The 18,155-nt window shown below is 49.1% G+C and overlaps 2 protein-coding genes across 15 annotated transcripts in view; one reads left to right on the plus strand and one right to left on the minus strand.

Annotated features, from left to right (window-relative positions):
- Positions 1–9,568, plus strand: part of PRPF18 (pre-mRNA processing factor 18) — a 76,674-nt gene extending 67,106 nt beyond the window's left edge. For all 3 annotated transcript variants that reach the window (XM_036114028.2, XM_036114045.2, XM_036114055.2), the window contains one exon: positions 7,836–9,568. The gene's annotated coding sequence lies outside the window, so the exon portion shown is untranslated. The remainder of the gene's footprint in view (positions 1–7,835) is intronic.
- The window catches only part of FRMD4A (FERM domain containing 4A), a 596,094-nt gene that overhangs the window by 5,114 nt on the left and 572,825 nt on the right, over positions 1–18,155 (minus strand). For 9 of the 12 annotated variants that reach the window (XM_036114111.2, XM_036114096.2, XM_036114077.2 and 6 more), the window contains 2 exons: positions 15,486–16,369; positions 13,076–13,172 (listed from right to left, as the gene is read on the minus strand). In XM_036114111.2, the coding sequence (XP_035970004.2) occupies positions 13,076–13,172; positions 15,486–16,369 (981 nt within the window). Of the gene's footprint in view, positions 1–10,814; positions 10,887–13,075; positions 13,173–15,485; positions 16,370–18,155 lie in introns of all 12 variants that reach the window. The other 3 variants (XM_036114086.2, XM_036114133.2, XM_036114104.2) reach the window with 1 other exon arrangement.

The following is an 18,155-nucleotide window of genomic DNA, read 5'->3' on the forward strand; positions in this document are numbered from 1 at the left end:
ATAATTGGCACGCAGAAGCCTCCAGAAGGCTTCAAAATTCTGAAACTGCTTCACTGAGAGATTCATTGCAAAAGGGTAATGAAAAGCCCAAGACAGAAGCAGTACCTAAAACAAAAGACCGTCTGACTGCTGGGACTCCTGCCACTCTCCTCTTCTACACCCAAGTGCTCGTGGTATTCGTCCTGTATCTGGATGGTCTTCCACCCGCAAGAGACATGTCTGTCAGAGGAGGGTCCCCATACGGGGCTTGAAGAGTTCCCAGGACTTGGGGGATTCTCTTGTAACTGCCACCAGTTATTTCTGAAACAAACAGCCAAGGGGAAACTAAACCTGGGACACCTTGTCAAGTTCTGGTAATGCAGGAGTTACACTCCGTACTTTAAACCCCACTTGCTCTGGAGCCCACAGATGGGAATCCTGGAAGAACTAGCAAGAATTCTTACCAGAGTCCTCTCTCCCAAATCTCTGTAGCCCACTTGAGAGAGGAAGGTAAAATTTGGCGTCCCTTCCTTTCCAGACCCACGGGTTGCTGAACCTTTCTCTCCCAGCGACAGCTTTTGCCCTCCTGTGTCCTGTGAGCCTGGCTTGGCACCGTCACGTTGGGGCTCCCAGTATATGGCCAGGCAGAGAAGTGGGTTGAACTCTGTGTACAGCTGGGGTCCTGTGCTTATTGCCAGTCCTTGGGAAGCGTCTCAGCCTCTGTTTTTGGTCATCTTTGAGTGGCTCCGGCTCTGGGACAGTGGTATTCTTTGTACCCTCTCTGAGGACACCTTTTGTGTCCGTGGTGGTGTTCAGTACTAGCCAGGAATATTTACTGTTTGAGCTCAAGCCTGACAAGAGAGCCGAAAGGATTTTTAAGTAGCTCTATGGTCAGAAGTTGGCCAGATTGGAAGTACAGAGTCCTCATCAGAGCCTGACAGCAACTTTTTGGGGGGCTTTCTCCCCTAAGCCAAAAAGAAACCATGTGCTCAGAGGGAAAGAAAAACATTTTGCAGCCATCTGCAGAAGGATTTACTAGAACAAGCCAGAGACTAAGCTCTAAAATCTGGAACACAGGAATCTTTTGATTTCCATCCTAACTGAAGATCTTGATATAAAGCAGCAAACTGAGGATAATGTAGTGGGATGGGTGGGTCAGCCTGTGACGTCACTCAGGTCGCAACCCAATTTCTTGAGGAATCAAAAACGGGGGTCCCTGTCTTAGAATAAATCACATCTTTATCAGAACAAATACAGCTCTAGTAGCAAAGTCAAATCCCACCTGTCATTTTTACCAATCCCCAAACCTTCCCAATTTGTCCGAAAAGGCTTGATCTGGATTTAAGCAACAAAGCCCTTCTCCGAGGAATGTTGGGAAGGTTCTCCTTGCAGGAACTTGTCTTGTAGGCCATCCCTTTCAAGTGCAAACTTCAGGAAGGTCATTCTTACCAGAAGGAAAAAAAGAAGGGGAAGGCTGTTTGGAATGTAGGCAAATGAAAATCTTAAATGTCTTCTTCCCAGATGCTTTAGGCTCCTGAGCAGGTAACCTGAATTTGTTCCAACTGTCCTTCTGTAAACTAGTCAGTTTTGTATTCTCACCCTGGTTTCATGGCTAAAATTTAAAACGAAAGCTGTAAGATCTCTGTATGTCTGCAGGTGGGTGACATTTTCCTACCTCTGGTTGGTACTGCCAAAATTAATTTGTAGAAGTTTTAATTAATTGGCTTAAAAAGAAGCACTTATTAAAATGAGGTATTCTAAAACTGTCACAAATACAGGAGTAAGCCACGTATTTTTCAAGTTCATGTGATCTAGGATGAATCTTCAGTAAATAAAAGCTAGTTCAAGTTTGTGGGTTTAATTAAAATGGGAATGTCTTCAGAGAGACCTATACCTTTTATTCTACCTGCGTTTGCTAGTGATTTGAATTCGTGTTATCTCTGTTACAAAACTTGTTCGCAAGGAAGGGAACTTTAATGTCTTGAGAAGTTTTCATGATTAACATGAACATAACTGCTGCTGATCCCAGAGCACGCATAGTCCTTCCTACGCCTCAGAGGCTGTACCGCCGTGTCCCCCTCAATCTCCAGGACTAGTAGAAAGGACTAAAGGCATCATTAAAACTCCATTAGGAAACTTCTCTGCACCTCTAGGATTTCTCTGGACCAAGATGCTGTCACTGGTTGTTTTTGAATCTAAAGTCCTTACCTTTTGAAAAAATAGTAACTGGCAGACCCATGCATTTGCCTCTTTCCCAGTACTCTGACCCTCAGATCGCCCAACAAGACCTATCAAAATATTGCCACTATTTCCAGAAACCTCTCTCACAAATTCAAGAAGCTTATGCTGAACAAGAATATAACCTGATCTCTGACTCCCTTCAGGAGCCACATCCCGGAGAATACTCGTACTGGGAGAGACTCCCTCTTCCCTGAGGTGAAAGGACCTTTCTGGTACTGCTGGCCAGTTCCTGCATAGCTAAGCCTGGAGGCATCTGCCCCTGGATTCATCTGTCCCGACTTCCAGGAGTCACGGGACCTGGAAGGAACAAAGGCAAGAGCTCCAGCCGCAGCAGACGGCTAGCCCGAGGTCGGACCAGGCCTCTATCACCGTCCGCCTTTACTGTGAAAATTGTGATGGGCAAAAATGAGTCAGACTCCTCCACCTAAGTGTTTTTTTCCTCCTGTTTGCTCTTTTCTGTTGCTCCTTGACTTGGAAAGAAAGACCGTACCTTCCTCTGCCGAGGGAGACAGCCTCTCAGGCTGCTGGATCTGCCTTCGCAAACTCTGATCTGTCCATGATTTGGGGGACCCCCTGGGCTTTCCTGTGGCCACTTTTCCTTCGTGAACCACGTCCGAGTTCCCTTCGATGTCAGCTGATACAGTTAAAGTCTCGCAGCCAGGCTTTCCCAGGGCCCTTGCCTAGTGCCGCCTCTACCTGACCAGTGAGGTACCCGTACCCCCGCACCTCAGTACAGGCGTCACCAGGCTCTTACGAGTGTCTGAGTCCCACCTGCCCCCGGCACAACGACCTCTCAGCAGAAGCATGTGCTTTTGCAAGGCATTTAGAACAACTCTTTATTTCAGGCTGGGAGACGGATTTCCTGAATATGCCAAAAACCTAACTGACCCCTGGCTTGAACGAGCAAATGTGACAATGAATCCATGAACAATGCTGCTTTCGCGGGAGTGGTCTGTACCCCGACAGGATTTATCTTTGTCCTGGGTGGTGATCATTCTCCTGGAGCCTACAAGTGCCCGGACTGGCATATAAGCAGGCAGCCGCTCTGGTTCTTCTCTATACCCTAGCTGTCCACAGCCAAACTGAGACACCTTATCGGTCAGCTCCCCTGAATTTACATTATCAGGTTAGAGGAGACCAGGAAGCATTCCTAAGTCAGGAGTTGCTTCCTTTGGCCAATCTCTACTTCCCTGGTTAGGAGGGGGTGCAAATGAGGCTAGGGCCCCAAACTCTGCTTTAACCCATCAAACAACTGCTGACTCTAGTGCTAAGGCCATAGCTAACCCAGCAAAACTCCCTAGATTCTCTGTCTAAAATTGTCCTTGCCAGTAGGCCAGCCCTTGATTCTCTCTTGGCTGCACAGGATGTCTGCGCCATAGTCAATCAACATGCAGACTTGGCTTAACACTTCTGGGGAAGTCGAGGTTCAATTACATCAAGTCTGAGAACAAGCCCATTGGTTACAACAAGTCCAGTCTGACCCATCTTGGAATTTTGATTTATTCAGCTGGTTCCCAACAAGACTGGGCTTATTACAATTGGGTCTTTCTATCTTATTTGTCATTTTGTTTTGTGATTTTTTAAGTACTGAGTTACCCATCCAGCCTTTGTGAAAATAACAAACGTGACAGCATTTCAAAGCCTTGGGCAAGCAAATGTCTGACATGTATACCCTGACAAAGTCTCCTTGCCTTGACCCAATATAAGTTGCTGAAGTGTGGCCTTTTGCTTGCTACTATTCCCGAAGCTGTTCTCACCCTGAAGAAGACATGGTAAAGAAAAAAGATCCAAGTATGATAAAAGAAAAAGACACAACGAAGAAACAGCATGGATCATCAAAAGGTGAGGTCCATGCAAAAAACACTTAGCAATATATTGGGTGATTGCTGCCCCTCATGGGGGCTTGATCAAAAAGGGCAAATGCAGAACCAAACCAAAATGGAGTCATTTAATGTCGGACAAAATGGAGACAATCACTGCAGGCTCATAAAGGAAAATGAACCTATCCTTAACACAAATTACAGCTCTTCCCAGAAATCAGCAGAGCACACCAGCCAATCCCCCAAAGCCAATTCTGTTTGGGCCCTTTCTGAACTTCCCTGTCCCCTGCAAATATGCATAGTTTGGTTTTTGGCATTGCTACTTTTCAAATGGGGCCAATGAAATCCACTTTCCAGTTCCCTCCTCTGGGGTACACGACACCTGAGGATGGTTTTCCTGTGCTCCAAGGGACTTGTGCTCCATCTAACAACATCTTGGATCAAGGGAGGAAAAAAAGGGAAAACAATGCCTAAATAACATGATCAGTGATGCTTTCTTGAGCAAGAGTGGGGAATGTGAAAGGATTTCAATCTAAAATGAAACCAGAGGATATGAAGTGAAGAATCTCACGCATGTCCCTTCAGAACAACAGAACTTAAGAACTCAGAGACTGATTTTCCATAAATGCTTGACTTACAGAAGACTGAGACTTATTGCCTAACCAGCGAACATATGCCAAGGATCTCTTCCTGTTCTCCAGCCAATGAATTTGTTTAGTCTCTGGCTAGACTTTTCCCTCTTTGCAAATCCAGCCTGCCCCAAGCCCTCAACGCTCACCTGTAGCTTGCTACAGCCTGCATTTCCCAAAGTGCAGTTCTTCTGCCACTCCCAGATAAACTCCATTTCTGGTCATTTGAGCCTACCTCAGTTGACCTCCTTATTGAGGTTGTTAGCCATTATTGGGAACATTCCAGTTGGATGAGATCATTTAAGTGAACCTGAAAGCAAGGTTTGCCAAATGCAACAAATGGGTTACCCATTTTCATGGGTATGCAGAAGCTTCCAGAAGGTTTCGTGATTCCAAAGTAGCTTTGTTAAAAGAAAGAGTCATTGCAAAAGGAAAATGAAAAGTGACAGAAGAGGTACCTAAAACCAAAGACCGTAACATTGACTTGACTCTTACTACTTCCCTTTATCCTCTCTTACCTCTGAGTACTCATGATCCGCTCATCCTCTTAAGTGCCTTTTCACTCTGCAGAGACTACATACTGTCAACAGAAGTCTGCCCCGTTACTGGCCTCAAAGGTGGGCCCCCGTATGAGCCCTTTGCATAGTTGACGGGACTCTGAGGGGTTTCCTGGTAACCTGTGACCGTATTCCATTAAACAGCCAATGGGAAACTAAAACGGAAATTAATGGAAAGCTTTGCCCAATTCTGGTAGATTCCAGGGCTGTATGCTCTACTTTAAGCCCTATTGCTTGGGACCCTGCAGGTGAGGGCCTGGGAAGAGTGGCAAAAGCTGGCAAAGGTGGGAATCCTGACCAGAGTCCGTTTCCCTGATTTATTATGACTCGAGTCTTTACAAGAACAGAAGTGCAGCAATTCACATGGAAGTAATTCAAAGCCCACCTAGCATTTTTACCAACCCCCAAACATAACCCCTTCATCTCAAAAGGCTTGTAGTTACTGTAAAATTCTGGCCTCGGGATAACAGAATTCTGTCTTGAAGGAACTTGTGCTCTTTCTCTGTGCCGTAGGGATGTAAGTGTTCTATCTGGTCTTCTCTAGGAACCCAGGTTATTCTTATCAGAAGGGAAAAGGAGCAGGGGGAACAAGTTATTCAGAAACTAGGCAAATGAAAAATCTTGTCTTCATAAATATCAGTGAAAAGTTTAACCCATGTCACCTTAACCTTTTACCAGGAGCACGATTTGGATCCAACTATTCTTTTATAAACTGGTGGGTTTTGCATTATTTCACCTGCCTCATGGCTAAAAATTTAAAACAAAAGCTGTGAGATCTCTGTCTGCATCTGTTCCTATGATTTTATATGTCCATGCATGCATATTACACACGTGTGGTCTTCTCTGCCTCAGGATGGTATTGCCAAAATTAATGTGTCAAGAGCTCAATTTAATTGGCTTAAAGACACACAAGGGCTACACAAATTATGCATACTCTCAGAATAATAGAAACCCAAATGTTTTTCAAGTTCATGTGATCTAGGGTAATCTTAAAGCTAGTTTAAGTTGGTTAGTTTAATTAAAATAGGCATGTCTTTAGAGTTAACAGCATGAAATATAAGGAATTATTTCCTTCCTAGGTTAACTAAAAGCCAAATAAGCTTATTTTCTGTTACAGAATTTGTCACCAAAAAGATAATTTGACAACTGTCTAAATACTCATGTGACTTTGAGTCATCTAAAAATTGTTAACAAGAAAATTAATAGGTATAAGTAGGATAAAAGTTTATAAATGAACTTTTCAACAATCATTATGCTTATGTTAGGTCTACTTAGAAAATAGTTTCCAAAACCTTTTTGTTAACTTGAAACCTTACAGCTATAGTGAGATAAGTTAAAGGATGGACTTTCAGTGGTATCAGATAATTTCCAAATAAAGTACTGAAATTGTTACTTACTGGACACAGATTTATCCACTTCTCACTTCCTTTTACAGAGGATATAAAGATATTCGGGTCTGTTAGTAAACATGTTCTGTGCCATACAGAAAAATTTACTGTGAGGAAGAATATACTTCTAGAAGTCATGAAGTGTCTTTATAGGTTTGCTAATCCATAGACTGTTCGTGTAACGGACAATCCACAGTTGCTTTTTAGTTTTTACTAGGAATTAAGAATTCTTATCAATATATGTAATTAAAATTACTTAGAAATAATAGAAGGAGACTGTGGATAAAAAGTAGGCAAGGGAAATAAAAATGGCTGTTCCAGAATGAGGGAAAAATAGATAAATGGAACAAAATCTGAAAGGATCTAAAAACATTGTAGGTGGTTTGTGGGAAAGGAATCTTGGGAAGGGAATTTGAGGTGTGGTCAAGCTGGTTAAGATGGGAATGGACTTAAGATTTTTAATGAGTTTTAATATCAAAAGCAGACAGGTGCAAAAATAGAATTTGGTTTTGTCTGTTAAAAGGACAAAGTTTTCTTGGACTTTTGGTCTGCCTTTGATAAGCAATTGTGAAGGATTCTCTACCTTTTAAGTCCTCTGCCTGGTCAGCAAAGATTTTGTGTCTTAGCGAAATAATTTACCATGCTTCATGCGGTCTTTTATCAAGTCTTTGGCTGCGTAAGAAAACTCCCATCTTCTCAATATTAAAAGACCCAAGTTTTGTTCACAACTACTATTGCCTTTGTCACTTTGGTTAGATAGATAATTCTTTCATAATGATCTGTGATCCTGTTTAGTCCTGTGTTCAAACCTGTTGATGCTCTAACAACTTCCCATAACCAGATTCTTAATGGCGTCTTCCTGACCTGAAAGTAACTTTGAGATTTCCCTAGAGTGTCCCTGGAAAATCTCAAAGGATTTGTCTCTCCCCTTATAAAAGATGTTACACTAATTAGATTTATTTGCTATGTTAAATTACATGGGAAGCTTTGTCACATAATAAAACCTTAAGTTATTTGTATAAACCATGTTATTAGTATAAATGGTCTTGAAACTGTATGAAGTTTCTGGAAATCTGATAAGTCCTGGTACAATGTTATTCATAATTTCAGTTATTATCTTTAAATGTTGTATATCACAGAAGTAACCAAATTTCCTTATCAATTTCATTATAATGAACTCTAATCAGATCTAAGCATCTTAAAGTGTTTTGTCATTTACAGCCACTTTTTTGTTTTACTCTGATGATTTTGCAAAACTGGGACTCATGGAAAGGAACCCTACCAAGAACTCTTGACCCCTGACACCGGTGCCAATTTATAAGGTGCTGAACCCTGGGTGCATATTTTATGACTGAGGAAGGCTCCACCTGACATCTGGTCCGGTGCAAAAGCTGGCGACCTCAAAATCAAATTGACGAAGAAGAGAGGTTGTGGACATCAAGGTTGACAGCTTCCTCCCAGGGTGTGGCATAAGAAAGTTTCCATTCCCCCTTCCCTCTCTGACCATCCTTCCCCTAATTCTTACTCCATGAAGGTCTTCATGATCCTTTTGTCCACCTTTTTCCTGGCCCTGGCCTGCAAAGATAATGCCATTGTTCACCCGTCTCAGGCCACTGCAAAGGGAGAGGTAATCTAACTTCCAAAAGACTGTTGGATGTCCCATGATACTCGTGCTCCTGCAGTTTTGTCCATCCCAAACTTCTGCCTGATTGTCAACGCTTCAGTTTCCCTGGGCCAAAGCCAGCCCCTCTCTCCATCATGTCACAGTCCCTGGTTAAGAACCCCAGGCCCAGGGAACTTTGCATCCAGGCTCTGTCCAAAGAAAGGGACACCAGGCAAGGGTGACCAAATAAAACCACAGACCTTCGAGTTGTACTGGCCCCCGTGCTGTCCTCCTCTGAGTCCCAAGCCACAGACTCAAATGGGAATGACCAGGAAGCATTCATGAATCAAAGCTCGTTTCCCTTGGCAGATCCTACGCCTCCCGGACAGGAGTAAGCGCAAGCGAGGCTGCATTTGGGGACCTCTCCTTCACTCTCACAGATGTTGCAGAATCGGCTGCGAGAACACGAGCTGCCTCACAAATTCCTAGGCTCTCTGCCAAAGTTGTTCCGTAATTATCTTTCAGCTGAGGTGGTGCTGTGGCCAACACCACTCGCTGCACTCGGATAGACGCTTCTGGGAAAGTTGAGACTCACCTACACAAGACCACTGCACACGGCAGCTGGCTTAAGAAAGGGACTCCTTCACCGGGGTCTTTCTTGGACATACCTGATTCTAATTGGTTTGGGCCCTGGGGACCATGGCCCCGAAGGACGTTCTAGACATTGGGCGTTCTCCTGCTCTAATAACGACAGCAGTCCCACTGGTGCACGCTTTAAATACATGTTTGCAGCCGCTCACCACCCAGCAAAGGATCTCCCTAAGAACAGAACTTCAGAAAAGGAACAAAGAGAATGACCACCGTAAAGAATGAACCTGATCGCATGACCTGTGAATACCACACAGAGATTCAGCAAAAACCTGTGGTAACTCCCAAGCATTACATTTTGATCACATCTCTTGGTGAGGCTGAGAGTCTGATCAAAAGGAGGGAATTGTTAAAAACAAGAAACCAGGCCCAAAATAGAGTCACTGATGCTAAGACCCATGTCACCAAGCTTAGACCTCAACTTAGTGTATCAGTTCTCCCAGAAATGGAGTCTTAAACTAGTCAATCAGGCATCACCTGATCAGCCCAAGTGAGGTCATGTGTCTGATAGACCCCTGCCATTTCCTAAAGGAAAGTGACCTTGCAATAACCAACTGACTTTTTGCCTAGTATAAATCTGTGTTCCTGCTCCCTTCTGCTTATAGAAGTCTCATCTTGTACAGCTCCTTTCATTTAGCAGATGAAATGCTGCCCGATTAATGAGTTGTTGAATAAAGCCAATAAAGTCTTTCCGATTTCCTCAGTTGAAGTTTGTTTTTTGAGCACCATCTTCCTCTCAAAGGCCCCTGTTTTCCTAGTCTCCCATCTGCCAACTTGGGAGAATTTCAATAAAAACTCTTCCATGTCTCCTCTTAATTTGTTCAGGACCTTGTCCTACCCTGCTTTTTAGGGGGAAGTCTGGCTCGCTCTCTACAACAAAATGAGGTTCTTTGCTGTTTACCCAACACCCTTACCTGTTGCTGTATCTGTGTTTTTTGCCCATGGAATGGCCCCTCTCCACGTCCCTAACTGCCCCCCTCACCCCCAACCGCACCCCCAAGCCGTGGAAGCCAGATTCAAGAGGTATCTCCATGAAGCCAAAGTCCTCCCACTCCCCCTTGGAATGCTCTGAAGTCTCAGAGTAGTTAACACCTAAGTCCTGCTCTTCCTTCCTCTCCTTGTCTGGCTCCTGTTAGATTTTTCAAGCTGCAGATTTGACCGTGAACTCTTGGAACTCTGGTCTCAAGCATGGTTCCTGGAACATAGGGTTCTGTTTTTTGGTTGAATAAGCTTACAACTTTTTATCTGCTTCTGAATGGTATCCTTATCTTTTTTAGTTGACCCTTGAAATACTATTTAAATCTCAACGTTTTGTCTGCCAGATAGATTCTGGTCCCCTGGAAGCAGAACCAGACCAGGTGTTACTGGTTTTCTGCCCACTAGAGCAGTGCTTCGCAAATTTGAACATGCATTTGATTCACCCAGGGACCTCATTAAAATGCAGATTCAAATTCAGTAGGCCCAGGAGTCTAGTTTTCCAACAAGCTCCCAGGTAATAATGATGGACCACATTTTGGAAAGCAGGGCACCTGTCCCTCAGGAATGCTGGATGAAATCATGGGTGCTCTTCAGGGGACAAGGTCAACTCGGTCTGCTTTAGGTGCTTTGAAATGTCAACCTGCAGGATGCTCTTCTCTCCATGGATTAAACCATGGTCACTAAACCAGTATGTACGCAGAGTCTGGAAAGGGCTAAGACATATTCTGAGGTCTTTTCTGGGAAGTAGCATGGGGAATATCTAACATCCAATAGACACACATACATATAAACAGAGCTCCACATGTTTCCAGAAATAAGACATAAAAATAACAGCTTCCACACCATTCGGAAGTTGCCTTCTGGAAATGACGATATGGGCAGGGGGGACACATGCAGCACATCTGAGACCACAAACTCATGAGCAGTGAAAGGGGGGAGGGCTAGGAAAACCAAACATTCCCTTACGGTACCTCTATTCATCAGTGCTTTGGTGAGTTGGAGACTCAGACCCATCCATAATGGGTGAGTTTTCTGTTGCTTCTCTGAACAAAGGAAAGCAGAAGAAGGAAGAGAAGAGAGTTCATGTTAAAGAGAAGAACTGACACAGACATGATTAGTAGCTTATTAATACATTGGAGAGATCAGCTGACTCCACACCCCAGCATTAGTGACAGATAATCCCAGCATGCAGAACTTTCAGCCCCCGGAGTGTGAGTCAAAGACCTCTTTAGTTCTGTGAGGAAGGCAGCTTTGGTACTTTTTACCCATTTCTCATCTGGTCACATTGCGGAGAATAGTTACTGGTTGTTAATGATCATTCACCTCAACCTGATGAAGGTTCACGTCAAGGACCAAAGTTGTTCCCAATTTGTCCTGAATCCTCACCAGCTCTCTGTGGTGAGACCCAGGTTTCAAGGCCAGCTCAAGCACGTAGGCATTGAGGTTGTGCTCACCCATTTCAGGCCTGCCGTCGGTCATACATTCAGATCAGGGGAGACTGGGCATGACCCAGAAAATGTGAAGGACCCAGAAAGAGAGGCCGCAACCTGAAGTTCTTATTTGGGTGGAAGGGTTGGGCCCCTGGGGGTGCCATCTAGACAGCAGACCTGACACTATTGTTTGAGTTCATCTCGGTGCACGACTGGGGCCCGAGGCCTTGCAGCAGCTCCTGACCACACCAGGTGGTGCTGGCGTGGAGCTGGTATGTGACGGAGGGTCCCAATGACCTGGGGTAAGGACAGAGAGGGGGCAGCTGCTGCCCCAAAGGCCGACGGGGAAGTAGGAGCGGATGCAAGATCCCCGCACTTGGGGCTGTGGGGTTTCCTGATGCAAACGGACGCGGCAGCAGGGGGCACAGCTCAGGGCCGCTCCAACTCGAGCAGGTGTCAGAATCTTGTTCAAACCCAACTGCCCGGCCCCACGCCCGAGCTTCTAATTTGGGAGGTCAGCAGGTCATGGATGGGCCCGGACTCGGCATTTCTCGCAAGATCCCAGGCCACAGGTGATCAGGCTGCTGATCTGGGGACAGCACTGTGAGAACCACCAGCCCGGTGGGGAAAGACATGACCCCCGAGGCCAGAGAACGCAGCTTCATTCCGCCGCGTGACCCCGGGCAGGGCACGGATTTCCCCCAGGCTTCATCTGTCAAACCAAAAGATCTGTGTGTTGCCCCTGCGAGGCCGCAGTGAGGGATCTACAGACCCCTCCGCGTCAGGAACGCTCCCAGCCTCTGAGCACACAGCAAGCGCTCAGTGAACAGCAGCTGCCCTCGCTTCCGTCAAATCCTGAGGCCCCATGAAGCCTGCCTTAAAATCACTACAGATAAATGAACCGAAACAAAAACACAGCTGCCAAGCGCAGGAGCAGGAAATGCAGCGGAGCCAGTCCGGGTGCCGCTGTTTCCCGATGACTCCACTCACACACGGCTGTCACACAAGGGGTCCCCGGCTTCTTTACTCCCCCCATCACTGACAGAACGGGACAGCCGGTTGGAGGCGACGTGTGAGGAGCAACAGAAGAGGCAGGAACTGTGAGGACGGCAGCTTACGTGTATCTGCTGGGCTTCGGGAGTCACGACACCCAACTGTCCCCGCCATCAGAGCGCTCGACGCCAACACTGAAAGCTGGGACAGGGCCTGAGTGCCGGTTTCATGACTTTTCCTGTGGGCCACATCTTACGGTTCTCAGGGTCCCCGTCCCCGGTCCCCCATGTTGGTTACCAACAAGCAGCTGGCCAGGACCGAGATGGGCCCGGAGCCTCCTGCCCTTTTCCCTCACAAGCATCCTGGTTCCAGGAGGGGACACCCTTAGGAGCGTGTGAGGCCGGCGCCCAGCGCGAGGTGCTCAGATCCTCTCTCCTCTCTCCTGGCCCAGCAAGTCGGCCTGAGAGAAGCCGAACCCAAATCAAATGCCGCCTGGGACTGTGAGCAAAGAAGTGCAGTCTGCCTTCGGGCCCCTACCTTACCCATGTTCCTGGGACCAGCGTCGAGAGAGCCGAGACCCCTGGCCCGTCTAAAGGGACAGCCATGGAAAGGAGCCAGGTCAGAGGGAACGGCGTTCGCGAGGCTTCTTCGGGAAGGAAGAGGTTTCCCAGGAACACACCCGCATCCTGTGTTTGCTGATAAACCCTTCTGTCACTAGAATCTTACACCTGTTACTACGTCCTTCCTAACTGACAAGGCAGGCTGAGGATCACTCTAGAGCCTGGAAGAGGTCTGAAAGGGGGACTCACCCAGTCTGCCAGGTTAGGATGTGGTGGGGACTGCTTGGGGGCGTCGCTCCAATTTCACTTGACGGTGTTGAGCTTCTCTGGCTTTGAGGTAAGGCAGCTGCAGAGAAGGGATGCAGAAGAGACAGGGGTCAGACACAGGTCAGGTGAAGGAGCTTCCTTCCAGAGATGCCGGATAGGACCCTGCAGCGGGCTCACAGTGGGGAGATACCTGCCCCTTGCCCCACGTTTGGCCAATTCCATTTTCTCCCCCAAAGCATGTGCTCCATTCTGAGTCAAGCTGACCTGGGGATCCCGGATCCCTGCTATGTACTGGCAAGTGGCCACAGGGATGGTGACAGCCCCCACTGTGGCAGAATCCAAAGCCCCACAGAGCTCGGAGGGAGACCTGGGCGGGCTAGTCAGGGAGAGCCCCTGTCTCTAGACACCAGGGAGAGAGGCCTCCGGGCATCTTCAGATGTGGCCCCAGTGTTAAAACGGTGCAATGAACAGAGAACTTCCAGAAAGGCGCTCAGCACTTGCTCCTTGTTTCAGGCTTGGGACTGACCACTTGAGGACACTTCCAAGGCACAGGGCTTTTATAGGAAAGCTCATCCAAATCTGGCTACGAGGAGTTTATCGATGTGGGCAGGATTTTTCTAGCTGGGAAAATTCACTAAGGTAAATCCTCCTTGAACGCATCCTCTGCCTTCCTGGGAACGGAATCTTTCTCATCAGTAAACCTCAGATACAGCCGCTTAGAATTTGTCGTCGAAAATACGCTTGCCAAGACTTACCAAATTGGTCAGGGAAGCCAATCTACTAGGCGAGCGCTACAGTTTTGACAGAACAGAAACACTCGCGTTCCCGTCAGCTGGCTGCTAACACGGTCACAGAGGCTCGTGTTCTTTACTAATTTTTTTTTTAAGATTTTATTTATTTAGACAGAGAGAGACACAGTGAGAGAGGGAACACAAGCAGGGAGAGTGGGAGAGGGAGAAGCAGGCTTCCCACTGAGCAAGAAGCCCGATGAGGGGCTCGATCCCAGGACCCTGGGGTCATGACCTGAGCCGAAGGCAGATGCTCAACAACTGAGCCACTCAGGCACCCTGAGACTCGTGTTCTTTAAATGGTAATATATGTAATGCATCCATTCGTTCCTTCTCAAAATCTGCCTGGGGGAGTCCAGGGCACATTTCCCTGGGCTTACGTAACAGATGAAGGAGGAACATGGAGAAGGTTCGAGGACCTCAAGTCCATGGTTCTCTCATGACCACCTGAATCACTTCTATTCTTGTCTCTGGAACTTGTCATTTGGTCGAGGGGCCGTAATGAATGAATCAACGGGGACAGAAGGCAGGAGCCAGGAGGTCTGGTGCACCCAGGTTGCTGGCCTGTCCCTCCTCTTTGTTCCACTCGCTCCAGGTCCCAAGAATCCCCTCTGGTTCCCCAAAGGTGAGCCCCCTTTTCTGTCCTTCCCCTGATCTTTACCCTCACCTAACTCTCTCCCGTCACAAGTCGGATCCTGACTCAGAGTTCCTTCTGTTTGCTACTCGCTCTCACTTTATTTTTCCGTTTTCAGAAATCAATTTATTATGTCTCAACATCCTCCCCTCTCTTTCCCTATGGTCAGTCTGAGTAGAGCCTCCTGGCCGAGCCGCCCCCCTCTGTGCGTGCTGAGAGCCCTGCCCGGCACCGCTGAGCACTGATGGCCACTGTCACCACTGTTCTTTCCCAGGGAGGGACGGGGAAGGGAGAGTAGCTTCTGAAGCCACCGGTGGTGTGTCCATTCTGGCTCTGCTCAGTGCTCTTAGTACAAGAATAAAAAGTAACCCTTCCATAATTAAATTATCAAGTATTGAAAGTCCTTTACCAAAATTCCTCTGGTCACCTTCCTAACATCACGGAGATGGGGACTCGGGAGCAGTAGGACTTAGCTCTAAGAGCTGACCTCCAGTACTCCACCCGGCCGCTGCCCTGAGCCCCACCCAGGGGACACCGCGGAACACCGGGGCCCCAGCGCCCAAGCCCAGAGCCAGCGTCCCTCCGCACGGGGCCACTCGGGTCTGTAACTAGCGTCTCTGGACAAAGGCTGAGAGCCGTCTGCACGGAGCGTCTCTGTCCCTACAAGAAGTGGCTGGACGGAGGGTTTGCGCCCCGACCTCCTCGGAGGCTGAAGTGGGGGCCAGTTAGCCCAGCGCTGCCCGACCCCGTCCGAGGTCTTCGCCCCGGGCGAATCCCGGGCTGGAGCCAAGGGCCTGATGGAGGGGGCCTGCCCGAAGGCCTCCAGTCTCAGCTGTCTGACGCCAAGGTTTCTAGAACTGCCGATACTCTGAGCAAACCTGGAAGCCCCGGAAACGAGCCGCCAGTTCCCACCCCGGCGACGCCTCCCCCCGCCCCCCGGCCCCCGGCCCGGTCACTCCCCGCCGCTCACCTGACGTGGCCTTGCACATCTGGGGCATCCTGGTGACCCTGCTGTGCGCCACGAAGGTGCTCTGGGAGGAGGTGCTGTACTGGGAGCCGCTGTCCGAGGAGGTGGAGCTGGTGTGCGACAGGCGGCTGTGCTCCTTGTGCGAGGCCGTGGAGCGCTGGTACCACTGGCGCAGCTCGTCCGAGACGGCGGCGCGGCCCGCGCCCTTGTCGTGGGCGCCCTCGCGGCCCAGCGACGGAGTCCGCAGGATCTGCGAGCGCGACGGCGTCAGGCGGCCCGCGTCGCCCTCGTCGCCGCCGCGCCAGCTCTCCCTGAACAGGCCGCCCGCCGTGTACGAGTTGGAGGTCTTGAACTGCGCCTTGACGCTGTAGTGGCCCTCCTGGTCGCTCTCCAGGCTGCGCACCACCACGGGCGTGGCGCTGCCCTCGATGTACAGCGGGTACTCCTTGATGCGGTACTGCGAGCTCGGCTGGCTCTGGCTGTGCAGGTAGACGCCGTGCGCGCCGCCGCCGCCGCCGTGCGCGCCGCCGCCGCGCGCCGCCAGGTTGGGCATGCTGCCCGAGTTCGCCGCGCCCAGCGCGCCCGCCGCCCGCTGCCGCTGCCGCTGCCGCGCGCGCGCCTTCGACGGCGAGTCCTCGGCCAGCGTGGAGTAGTTGGCGTTCATCTGCGCCGGGTAGTAGTGCTCCGAGCTCGAGTGGCTGGTGCAGGAGGAGCAGTCGTCCATGGGGTCGGAGCCGTTGCTGCTACGAGTCCGTGGGGTGTAGAAGTCGGGGCTCCCGGTGTCGTTCTCCGAGCCCAGGAGCTTGCCCTGGGACTCCAAGCTGGAGCTCCGGTGCCTAAAGTGCAGGGCGAGGCTGTGCAGCCGCGTGGGGCTGAGGTCCACCGACCTAAGGGGGGGAGACGGCGGGTGGGTCGGGGGCCCTGGGGGAGGGCGACGGACGGGGGGCGGGGCGGACCCGGGATTGTCATCTGGTCGGAGCCGCCAGCGAACACGCGTCTAGGAGCCCGGGTAGAAGCAGGACTGCCCCGGGAGTCAGGGTGCTCCCTGCTGACGCCATGTGAACACAGGGACCGGAGGGGACCGCAGATGCCTGGAGGCCAGCGGGGCCTCGCCTGCGATGCCTGATTCCGAGCGGGCGTGGGACAGGAGCGGGCACCCACGGAAGGGTGTCCCCTGAAAAAATACGCCAGTAGCCTGGCCTGTTTTTTTTTTTTTTTTTAAATGGGGTAAAGGGCTTCTCTAGATACGAAGAGAACCAAGAGAATCCCTATTCTAGCATTATGTTAAATCAGATGAAATGCCCACTTTTTGTAGCTCAAAAAACAGTCCAACAGAGGGCACTTCACAGGGTTCAACCAAATACTATTATGAAACCCACAACAATGGATTTCCATTCCCCTGAAACTCTAAAATGGAAGGTTGCTGGACCACGGGGCACTTAAAAATTATCCGTGCAAATACTTACCATGTTACTACCTTGTCTACAATCCCCTCTTTTTTTTTTTTTGAGTCCACACTATAAACATCCATCTCTGTCGCTGGCGCGGACAATGCTAGGATAGGTGTGACAACCGGGGTGGCCCCACTGGCCAAGTACAGGAAGAGGTGAGTTCCCGTTCTGACGGTCACTCAGGGTAGAATGTGAAGTCCCCAGCGAGGGGCCCTCCAGTACTCGGTCCTCAGTTTCCTCTCTGGTCCCACCCTCTCCATCATTGGCTCTGGCCATACTGGCCTCCTGGGAACGTGCCAAGTGTGGGCCTGCCTCTGGGGCCTGGACCCTGCCGTTCCCTGAGACAGCCTTAGAACTTGCTACCCCATCCACTCAGGTCTCTGCTCAAATGTCACCTTATTAAAGAGAACTTCCCTGTCCCTGATGCTTTTACTTCACACAGAGTCTTTCTTTCCACTGTGTAGGCTCCTGTCCAATTCCTTTTCCTTCTTTGTGCTTATCACCACTTGACATATTTCTTTCTTGTGACTCCCCACTGCTAAAATGTCACTCCACTGAGAGCTTGAGTGTGGTCTGTTTTGTTCACTGCTCTATCCCCTACGGGGGTCCCTGGTACATAAAGGCACTTGATAAATATTTGTTGCATGAAAGAATGAAGGAGACAATCTTGCCTGGAGGGCTCAATCTTACCCTATATAAATCCATCCTTTGAGCCACAGTCCTGGGCAATCAGTTTTTGATAAAATGGAATGATGGCTTTGGTTTTGCCTCTTTTCAGAAAAAGAAGGTGTGATTCACAGCTTCACTTTTGCCTGTTCTTTTTGCTTTTCAATGAATGTATACCTTGAGGCATTAAAAAGTCCAGGATAAACGGAAACATCAGTCAGAAGCTATGTGAAGGCTACAGAATAGAGCTCACCCGCATCCGTGCAAGGCTGTTGTGTGTGCAGCATGCTTCCCTGCTAATCTGGCTAGCCTGTCCTGCCTCCATGTGGATTAGCAAAGCTCCCTCCATGGGGCGCCTGGCTGGCTCAGTCAGCAGGGCACGCGGCTCTTCCTTTCAGGGTTGTGAGTTCGAGCCCCACGTCTGGTGTAGAGATTGCTTAAATAAACAAACTTTAAACAAATCTTAAAAAAAAAAGGAAAGTTCCCTCCATGCCCACTGCCTCCAGAAGCCGGGGAATTCTCCAGGCGACTCCTGGCGCCCACTGGATGGAGCCAC

Source organism: Halichoerus grypus, chromosome 6 (genome assembly GCF_964656455.1).
Source record: "Halichoerus grypus chromosome 6, mHalGry1.hap1.1, whole genome shotgun sequence".
Classification (NCBI taxonomy): Eukaryota; Metazoa; Chordata; class Mammalia; order Carnivora; family Phocidae; genus Halichoerus; species Halichoerus grypus.